An 11,537-nucleotide genomic window follows, 5' to 3' on the forward strand; every position below is an offset into this window, starting at 1 on the left:
GGATTCTAAGTTAACAGATGTTGCTCTTCAACAAAGCTGTGACTACAGTAGATATTACAACATTAACACTCCTCCACAAATGTGGCAAGTATGTACTTCTCTAGTGAATGATGAATTGTCCATTCCACCTGGCTGCTTTTATTAATGTCTGATGCATCTACCTGCTATTATATCTTACCAAATACTGGTGATCATTAACACAGGGTCAACAGTGTGAAGAGGGACATGTGTCTTATGTTGAGTGGATGGACATCAGCTATTTCCAGGGCATGGTAGAAAAATCTCACAGAGCTGTGGTGTGGTGGGGTAAAGCTCCAACAAGATGAAGTTGTCAAAAATGAACGTCAGGGGAAAACAGCTATAGCATTCCTGTGGGCTTCCCCAGGGATATTATGCAATCATGCACCATGGAAGAGGTCTTTATAAAATTAATACTCCCTCTGAAATGACCAATTCCAATGACCAAGTAATCCCTAGTGAAAAATGAGTCCGTCACTTCATAGTAGCATATTAAGCTGCAGTGGAGCTTGGACTGTAAAGAAGCTAATAGCCTCCATTTTTTACACTTGCTAAGCAGAGGTTTTGCTGTTTAGAGAGTAAAAAATTAAAAGAAACAGTAAAAAAAAGCGTGTGTGTGAGAGAGGGGGGGTAGAATGAGAGTTGTGGATTGATCAAGTAGTGACAGCAGCAGTGCACAACTCAACCTCTTAATTAAGTCCAAAATAAAGGGGGACAAAGGCTCAAAAATAGGAACAGATGTTAAACATAGCGGTTATAAAATTAAAAATGTGCAGGAATAACAGGATTTGTTTTAGCATGAATTTTATGAAGAACATTCAGTCTGAAACTCAAATATATGTAATTATTTAGTGACTTCAATCCCCAATGACTGTCAACAAATTGAGAGTAAGAGACCAAAAAATGAAGTAAATATCCAGACATTTTCTTGAAAAATCTTGTATTTTGGATGTAAAATACTTCCTCCAACACCATTTAATTATACTACAGCAAGTTTGAAACATTAGGGAGAGAAACTATTTTATATCAAAAATATAAAATAACAATACAGCAAAAATATAAGAAAAACAATTTTATGGACAGCCCATTCTCTAAGCACAATAATGCCCTCCAGGGTATGTGTTACTGTGTAAATAACACCCTTCTATGGGTGTAAACGCCCTCCCTCCTGCAGTGTCAGGCCTCAAAACACCCCTAAGTGTGCGTCATTTACACAGTAACAGACCCTATTGGGCATTATTGTTTGCTTTGCAACTATCCTATACTGTTCTTCCCAATGCTTAATGTCAAATATTTGCTGCAGTATTATAACAATGCCACTTAAACCACCTTCCTCTTATTCACTTGCGTTCTTACTGCCTTCCCTTATAAGCAATCCTTTAATATGCTGATATTGTTTTTCTGGGGGTTATTACAGGACTTACTCCTAGTGGAATGAGTAATTATCCCAACTCAAACTATTTATTTGGGTTCACTACTCTGTGGTATAACTGTAAACAGCCTTCATTTGGTGCACTGTATTGTTTAACATTTTCTCTCACTTTTGTGGGATCCTTATACCCTTCTCTTTGACTAACCTGTGCTCCACCTTATAACTTTTACTTCTCATCTAGCTTACCTGTGCAGCAGTGCCCTTGTTGCATTGACTGTACATATGCAGACAGGATAATCTAAACATATCATCTCATAGCCACAATGAATATTACTTATGAGGATTTGCAAAGACAAAGTTTGTAACTGTGTACTGTGATACTTCTGCAACTTGATCTGACCGAATACTCCACAAACTTTACTAACTGCACTGTTCTACAAAACTCTCACACACATGGACTAATACCCTTCTGTGATCATGAACATAAACATATCCACAAGAGTATCCTTAAGAGAAATATAGAAAATATTCTGTTACTGTACATGCCTTTCAAGTGTAAGAGTATGCCAGAACTAGTTCTACTCTGAATGTGGACTGTGGTCTCATATGGTACTGGTTGGTTTCACATCATACTACGTGCCCCTAAAAACATTCATCTATGTCTGAATAACTGTGTATGCATGTTAGCAAGCTGTCAGAAATACTAATTAAAATATCAGCATTTTATTTTCCTAAGACTGGATTATGCATTACTGTCTCTCCTCACATTTCTATAGGTCTTGCAATGCCTATGCACACTTTCCCTTATATTGCAGCATAATCCATGCTTCCTTCCATTGCAATGCCTGTCCATATCCTCCTACAATTCGGCATGGCATGCACTGAGGCATGCCCACTAATTCACTGATTACTTGCAATTCATGCAAGCATGTTATACCAAATTTTTCTGCCGAGTGAAAAATCTAGCAAAATGCCCATTCATCAGTCAATAGTTTAACAAATGTAGCTCTTTGATTGGGGGGAGGGTATCATCCTTGGTAACTGGGACCACGAGGTTAGTACATACAAGTTAACAGGGGTGTGGAGGAAGAGCAGCATTCCTACAAACTTTTTTTTTTTTTTTTTGCTTATGTTTTGCTTTTGGCTTTGATTTTTAAATAATGTAGACAAGTTTGTTTTGGTACTTGATCAACCAGACTCTTGTAGTGGAAGTACTTTAGTTCACTTTTTCTTTGTGTGTGTGGTGTAAGAATTACTAGTGGTTGTGCGTTGTGAGGGTTTATGTCTTGACTGGAAAGAGATTCTGAGAATGATAATGTTATGTTCTGCTACAGTGTAAAGTTTGGATTACAAGGTTTTGTCAATTGGGTTGTGTGCAATGGTTTTGGATCATGTTTTGTCATGGTGTTGTTAATTTGGGTATCCTCAAGATGTGCACATAGTTGTGATGACTGAATGGCTGAGATACAATTTTTATAGCATTTTTGTGGACACTCAGACTTGGCGAAAACAAAAAGGTCTCAAGAACATTGATTTTGGCGATTCTGTAATGGTTTAAAGTCTTAGAAACACTGGTAGAAATTACAGCAGACTATTTCCAAAAGGATCCAATGACAAGTATGAACAATGTCCGGCCTCGAGAGGAGTTCCCAGTGGGAACACGTGTACATGGGGGTTTAGCAGTGAGCCCAGAGCTGCTCAAACTGGTGGACTACATTAAGCAAACAAACTGGAGGGGCTAGATTATCAAAGGTGCTGTATGACACAATGGGACTTCAGCAAATGACAGGGAAATAGAATGCAAAACTGAAGGCACACTGGATGAAACAGTGTACAGATACACAAGTTGCCAGGGCAGTAAATGGGGGAAATCACAGTTAGCAGAACACTGAGAATGAAGGAAAAATAGCTGGGCAGGTTAACCGTTTTAAATCTGGAATGGGTGGTTGAGGAGAAGGGAAGTCAGAGTGTGGCAGTCAAAGATAGAATCAGAGGGACTAAAGCCAACTGGCAGAGTGGCAGGAGTAGTGTGGGACAGAACAATACCAAAGAAGCTGAAAAGTAAGGTGTACAAAAACAGTGGTATGACCAATACTTCTGTATGGTACAAAAACCTGGACAAGAAGGCAAAGCAGTTGAGGAAGCTAGAGGCAATGGCAATGAAGTGCTTCTGATGGGTGGTAGATGCACACTGTGGGACGGACGAAGAAATGAGGAAATCAAAGCAGAAGCCAAAGTAGCTCCAACTGTAGAGAAGCTCAAAGAGAGTAGACATGTGCAGGAAAGCAGAAGATGATTTGGTAAAGACAGGAAGAAGGCAAGAGGAAACAAGGCCATCCAACATACAGGAAGATGGACTACATGAGAGAAAACCTGCAACAGTCAGGCATGACCGTTGATTCAGCACTACTCTACCACCTTCTTTAAGACAGGTGGCAACAAGAGGGCAAAACACCCCAACCCCATGTAGAAAAACATGGGGAAAAAACAGAGGTTTGATGATGATAATTTTATGTTTTGTTTGTTTGTTTATATCCAGTTTCACAGATTATGGTGTTAAGAGGTTTTATTTTGGGTATAATGTGCTACAGTAATATGGGATTCTGTGTTTAGTCACAGATCTCTTGTATATTGTACATTACACACATCAGAACAGATTTATATTCATACACACATTTTATATATGCACATACAAACCACTGGCAAAATGCTGATGCAATGCACTATAACCACTGATGCTATACACTATAATGATGTATCAGGAAGGACATCTAATCTCAGAGACATTATTATTATTTATTTTATTTATTTAACATTTGTTTGCCAGGACAGTCCGACTGGACAACAAGTGCCCATTTTCAGCGGAGTCCTGGGGAGAAAAATTCCATATGTTTACAGAGAGAAGAAAAATTTACGAGACATATTAGAGTAGTAGCATAAAGATGGTAGACTTTACAGCTGTTAGTAAAGTGGATATTCCCTCTTTTGGTTAAAAATACAAAAGTGTACAGAATATACAGTGAGTAGATAAGAACCTGGTAGAGCATTGCAAGATATTTCACAATTGAATAAAAGTATATAAATGTTTAAGTTTTCCATATATACATTCAAACAAATATACATGCAAGAGTATACACACGCACACACACACACACATATATATATATATATATATATATAAATATACATGCATACACACAGATACATACATTATGCAATTACATTCTATGATCTGATTGCTAGAGAGAGAGGCAAGCCATTACAGAGGGCAGCCAAACTGTTCCAGGACAGCCAGCTATGAGATAAAACTGGAAGAATTGAGTGAAGCTTCACCCTTGCCCTGAAATGTAGGGAATTGAGTGAAGCTTCACCCTTGCCCTGAAATGTAGGGATCCTCAAGTTTATCATAACAGGCCTGGACGTGCAAGACAGAACTTCAGTGGAAGCACAAAGTTCATGGAGCTGAAATGTGAATTTGTCAGGTTAATGTGCTTTATAAAACACAATTGTCTAGTAAGAGTGTAGCTTTTACATTTCAGCTATTTCACATAAAAAACACACACAAATCAAACAGTAATCTATAGTTATCAAAATGCTTTTCTTGAGTACAATACTAGGTTAAAGAACTAATAACTTTCAGTTAATAAGGAAGTGAATAATAAACTAACCGAAAATGTTAATTTTGTTTATACTATATGGCTTAAGATGTGCATGCAAATCGCTACAGAGCATAATTATTTCTGGCAAAAACAAACTGCAACCATCCCAGAAACAAAATCAAGTATACATTCCTCACAGTGCTTTTTAAAAACTTTCTATTGGCCGATATCTACTCGCTAATGAGCTGTATATCACAGAGGAAATCTACTCCTTGCAGCACAGTCAAGTTGTGCAATGAATTATCCAAGACCCATAACTTGCAACCAAAAGAAACTACGGCAGCCTTCGCTCTGCATAGTCATGTTTCAATTTATGACAATAAATAGGACATGCTGGAGGGATATATTCATATCTCAAAGGCTTCCCTCGCTCTGGAATAGAATCCCAGTCCATGTTAGGCAGAGCCCCTCGCGGACCCTCTTCAAGAGAAATCTTGATGAGTGGATGGGAAATCGTAAATTTACTCCTGGGATCACTTCTATGGCCCTGCTGGACACAGGCACAGGAATCTAGTCTAAAAGGGAGGCGAAAGCCAAAACATTCTGGCTAGGCTTATAAACGCCCTAGGTCAGATAGCCTAGTATCTACCTATGAACCTATGAACATATATCCTGACTGCTGCCAAATCGCACAGTGTCACACTGACTCTTTGAGCCTCTCAGGGGAGCTTCCCAGCCTCATGGAACTCAGCTGGGCCGCAAAGCCTCAGACAGTCCATCATTCAGACGTTCATGACACCAGTTCTCCCCTTTACCTTGCACCTAGAGCTTTCAAACTCACAGGAAAGAAGGCCCTAGGTCCCCCATCTCTGCGCTTTTTTGTGGCACACCTCGTCCACGGTGCCAGACACCAATGAATGTGCATCACTTTAAGACTCCTGGCATGTGGCCTCTTGTCTCCTGGCTGGTGCAATTCAGAGTGGCATCCTCACAGTGCCGAGTGAAGGACGAGAGGCCAACCTACCTGCTGCACTGCTAGATGACATGGTGGCCCTATTGCCACTCCCATGGGGCTCGGGAGAATGGGACTGCAGACCTGGCTTTCCGGGGCAGCCCACAAGTGTCCCAGTTTAGGGCCTGCAACAAATGGTCACCTTAGGTGATCTCTCTCAAAGAATCCAATTTCTACGAAACATGCTGCCCTTGAAAGAATACATAATACCTTCCTCACTGAGCCTCTTCAAACATACATACACACATACAGAAAGACACGCACACACAACACCATTCCTACAATTACAAAAATTGTAAATTTTTTACTTTCGTCAAACTCAATGAACGTGATGACAAAGTTTATAACTACAGGTATTCTGAACTACAAAACATCATTTTTAAAACCTTGTGATGCCACAATGTTTGGCTATTGCACTTAACAGGAATTTAGAGTTGTCCTAGAACAGTACCATCAGATCTACTTGACAGTTAATCGTACACTATTTGCATAAAACATTACGGCCATTTGGCATGTCAATCACACAAGCAACGCTTATTTCTGTGCAGACCGACTGGGGGATGTACTGTTCTACAACAATGCAGACTATAGCAGTCAACACAAAATAGTGCGATTACTTTGCTACAACTAACGGAACTACTGTTTAAGAAATACATCTCTGAGGGTCTGGGAACACACTCCTGGTGTTTACCTCCCTGGACTACATGAAAAGAGACAGAGGAGCTCTCTGATCTTGTAGCCCAGGCCGGTATGACCCTGCCCTTAAGCAGCATCTTACTCTCACCTAGAATGATGCCACAGTATAAAGACAAAATGATTAATTTTAACAACTGGCTAAAATTTTGGTGTCATTCAAAGGGGATCCAGTGTCTGTCAGCCTGGGAAGACATGCTCAACAAGCCACGTTGCTTCTCTAGGGATGGCTTGCACCTGTCACCCCTGGGCTTTCGGATATTGGCAAAGGCTCTTGCCACCCCCATAGTGCCTTTTTTAGGCAAGGCTCAAAAGACAAACCCACCTCCATAGACAAAACAATGAATAAGAAACTAAGGGTAATGTTGCACAACGCCAGAAGTCTAAACCTCAAGATGCACTCACTCGAAGCCCTCCTCAGTTTGGAGAACATCGATATCTGTGCAGTGACAGAAACCTGGTTCAAGGCTCCAGAGAGCACCCCAGCACTACCAGGTTATACCTCATATCATGCTTTTCGGTCCCAAAACTCAGACCAAACCATAAAAGGAGGGGGACTATCCATATTCATCAAAAATACCCACACCTCCAGGTTAGTGGCGTTGCATGAGGCATCGGAGACCATCCATGTGCAACTATCAGTGGGCAAAACTGCCTTTCAGTTCGTAGCACGTTACAGACCACCCTCTCAAAAACAGGAATCCCACTCGGCTTTCCTGAGATAACTAGAGAATATGAAGATCTCTCCAAACACCATTATATTGGGGGACTTCAACTACCCAAACATAGACTGGGAGCAAAGTTTCCTAGAATTTATAAACTCAAATGCTATGGAACAACTAGTTACCACTCCCACAAGAGGGGAAAACATACTGGACCTGGTCATCACCAACATGGGGACTCTATGCTCCATACCAGAGGTATACCCCTCATTGGTAAGATCGGACCATAAATTAATCTCACTGGATATCCACATCCCGACCCCAACCGCAGCCCAGAAAACCACAGTGAAAAACTTCACAAAAGCGAATTTCACACTTCTCAAAACCAAGGTGGAATCCTTCAAGGCCCCCGGGCCAGTGGAAACTACGGCCCAAACTGCAGAATCTTTTATAAATGCATTCTATGGACACCTCCAGGAATGCATGGATCATGCTATCCCAAACAAAACCAAGACCCAATCCTCCGAAGGCAGGCATCCAGTATAGTGGACCCCAACCATAAATAAGCTGTACAACAGAAGGAGGAAGCTACTACATGAGAAAGCAAAATCCCTAAAAGGGAAGACATCTCTGATCAGTACTAGCAAAAAACTACGATCCCTCATAAAATCCACCAAGGCCAGCTTCTAGAGAAAAATTGCACAGGACTCTAAAGAAAATCACAAGGCTTTCTTTAGTTATGTTAGGAACCTGGGTGGCAACTCCCAGATATGCTCAGAGTTGATCCAAAATGACAAAAAATACACTGAACCCACAGACATTGCCAACATCCTGGCAGACAGATTCAGTGCAAACCCCCCCCCCCCCAAAAGAGCAAATAACTATCCCAGCAGAGTGCAGCCTCCCTAACATCTCAGATGCTCAGGTGAAAGCCGCCCTCTCCAAATCAAACAACACAGCAGCAATAGGACCTGACGGCATCAAAGGTTGCGTCCTACATGAACTCCAAGAAGAGCTAAACCCTCATGTAAAGCTGCTGTTCAATCTCAGCCTTACTACAGGATATGTACCCAAAGAATGGCGTACAGCGACAGTGGTCCCACTCCACAAAGGTGGTGCCTCTACGGACCCTGGAAACTATTGCCCCATAAGCCTGACTAGCCTGGTCTGCAAAGCTATAGAGAGGATCATCATGGAACTCATAAACAAAGACATTGGGGACCTATAGACACTGGATCCTACCCAATTCGTTCTTTGAAACGGTCACCAAGGCCATCGATGAAGGAAAGGTCGTCCATACAGCTTACCTGGACCTCGCAAAAGCCTTCGACACAATACCCCACTCGGGCATCATAGATAAGCTCTCCAGCTTAAATATAAACCCCTATGTCATAAGATGGGTTGCAAAGTGGCTCAAAGACAGAACCCACATGGTCAGAACTGCTGGAGCCATGTCAGACTCGAAACCAGTTACAAGTGGCGTCCCATAAGGCTCAGTCCTGGGACCTCTCTTGTTCGGTATATATTTTTCTGAGGTACAGGCTAACACGGGAGGACTGTGGCTGACCAAGTTCGCAGACAACTGCAAATTGGGCACCATAATGGACTCTCCAGCTGACACACACATCCTCCAAAAGGGTCTCACAGAGACGGATAACTGGTGCCAGAGCCATGGCCTAAAGCTAAACACCAAAAAATGTATAGTCATACCCTTTGGCAAAAACAAAGTGCCCACAAATTACCACATAGGTGGTAATCCATTAAGTACGGAAGAAGTAATTAGGGACCTGGGGACTCAAGTTGATAGTAATCTCTCCTTTGACAACCACATTGCCAAAGTGGTTAGAAAGACCTTCTATATAGCCCACCTTATCATGAAAGGATTCACATCTAGATCAAGGGAGGTCATAGTGCCCCTTTATTTATCCCTCATCAGACCCATAATATAATACAATGCCCCATTTGGGATGTACCTTACCAGACACCTGCAGCAACTAGAAAGACCCGAAAAGCACCTCACAAAGAGGATCAAGGGACTCAAACAGATGCCATATGCTGCTCGGTTAAAGAAACTCCAGCTCTACTCAGTAGCATACCGCCTACTTAGAGGCGATCTACGCCTGACGTATAAAGCCATGTCAAACCAGGACTTAATGGACATGCTCCACTTCAGAAAATCCATATTCCTTAGAGCTACGCGCTCGAGGGACTTGAACCTCAGCACAGAAATAAATAGGACATGCTGGAGGGACAGATTCATAACCCTGAGGCTCCCTTCGCTCTGGAATAGAATCCCAGTCCATGTTAGGCAGAGCCTCTCACTGACTCTCCAAGAGGAATCCTGACGAGTGGATGGGAGATAGTAGGTTTACCCCAGGGATTACTTCTGTGTCACTACTAGACAGAGGCACAGCAAACTAGCCCAAAAAGAAAAAAAAAAGGGCACAGTAAACTCAATTCAAAGGGTGGCAACTGCCAAACACACTCTGGCTAGGCTTGTAAATGCCCTAGGGCAGATAGCCTAGTATGAACCTATGAATAAGGACCAACCCTCACTCATACTACTAAACAAGAGTGGAGGAATGATGGACAAAAAACAGTTCCCTCGCTACAGAATGGCACATACACATACGCACAAATTACACAATTAAAACGTTTTCTAAATGAAGAAATAAGGAACGTTAAAACGTACTGAACACCATTCCAAAACAATATAAACAAAATCATTTTATAGTTACCACGTAGTATAGGAGAAACATCCATGCCATGGCATAGTGCCCATGAGGCATGCATATGTAAATATTAACCAAAATTGGACATGATAATTCAGAAATAGCCTCTTCTTTCTTAAAATAGCCGAACACGGTTTATGCGTCTGAGCCATGTGCATTTTATAACTGTGTGTGTATGTGTATTACCTCAACTTTTTCCTTACAATACTGCAACTAAAAAGTGCACTTACCTACTCAATGAAATAAATAAAAACATACCATACAAAAGAACAATAAACCCAAACACCAGTACAATTAACCTACAGCGAACCTAACATACATACAGCTAAAATGACTAATATCCACTACACCTACTTTCACTATTGTGCAGCAGCAAAATAGAGATAGCCGTACCTTTAAGAACTTCGCAAGGGTTTCCTCTACTACTATCTGAATCGATTGCCATATTAAAAACACACTTTTTCATGTACCACGATTATTTAAAGAAACATCAGGACAAATAAGTTATAATGCTATAAATGATACCCTGTTAAAAGTTGATAAGAGCAATTTGGTGTTACTGTTTTTAAAATGCGCGCGACAACAACATGACAAACCTAAATTTCCGGTGTCGTATAAATCATTGTAACGTCAACCCGTACAATCTTAGCGTTAGCGCCATATTAGGAATGGCACAGTTTCTGAGATTGTAAAATCAATACGGAGGCTGGCCATGTTCCGACCCTATGCGTCATATGACGCTACCGGCGTAATTTCTACTCGTCAGTTGAGAATTTGTCAATGAGTTGCTTGGAGTTGCACCTCTCCAGTGTACTTCATTTAGAGCAACGTTCCTCACTTGGGCGTCTTAAAAAGTTTATGTTCCTCGCAGTTCCACATTGAAAGGGTCTGGTACACATTCAGTATGCCGGTGTTAGCATTTTGGGGGCCCCCCAGAAACATACCTCTCAAGTGTAACTCATTACGGAACGTACCTCATTTGGGGTCTTAAAAAGTTCACGTTCCTCGAAATTCCTCAAGTGAAATCCATAGTAAATTGAAATTATTCATATGAATTCATTAAAGGATCTTCTTTATAAGTAAAACCAGCATATTTTAACCTTCCTAGTTGAAGTTGTTAGTATGCCATTAGTATGTGTTCCCCATTTTGCCCATTTGTTCCACATTATGAAGGCGAGTGTTCCACATTTTGGCGATGGAAGGTTGAGAGCTATGTCCAGAAAATGTCAAGTTGGGGGCCCCTTAGGCACTTCCAGTATAAGTATCGTTCTAACAATGCCATCCATCCTAAGCAATCTTTTATTTCATGCTGCAAACTTTTAGGAGTAGTATCCACAGACAGACCTGCGGCTACACGCTTTTCCATTACAACAGGCCTATGTACCACACTATCACTATGTTGAACTGTCTTAACAAAGGGACAGTTACTGGCACTTAGTTGCAACAATG

At 41.3% G+C, this 11,537-nt stretch overlaps 1 protein-coding gene across 1 annotated transcript in view; it reads right to left on the minus strand.

Annotated features, from left to right (window-relative positions):
* Nucleotides 1-10,721, minus strand: part of MCPH1 (microcephalin 1) — a 2,707,094-nt gene extending 2,696,373 nt beyond the window's left edge. The window contains exon 1 of the mRNA XM_044060459.1: nucleotides 10,482-10,721. Within this exon, the coding sequence (XP_043916394.1) occupies nucleotides 10,482-10,554 (73 nt within the window). The 5' untranslated portion in view covers nucleotides 10,555-10,721. The remainder of the gene's footprint in view (nucleotides 1-10,481) is intronic.
* Between the last annotated feature and the right edge of the window lie 816 nt (nucleotides 10,722-11,537).

Source organism: Protopterus annectens, chromosome 2.part0, assembly GCF_019279795.1.
Source record: "Protopterus annectens isolate FY-2018-M chromosome 2.part0, PAN1.0, whole genome shotgun sequence".
Lineage (NCBI taxonomy): Eukaryota > Metazoa > Chordata > Ceratodontiformes > Protopteridae > Protopterus > Protopterus annectens.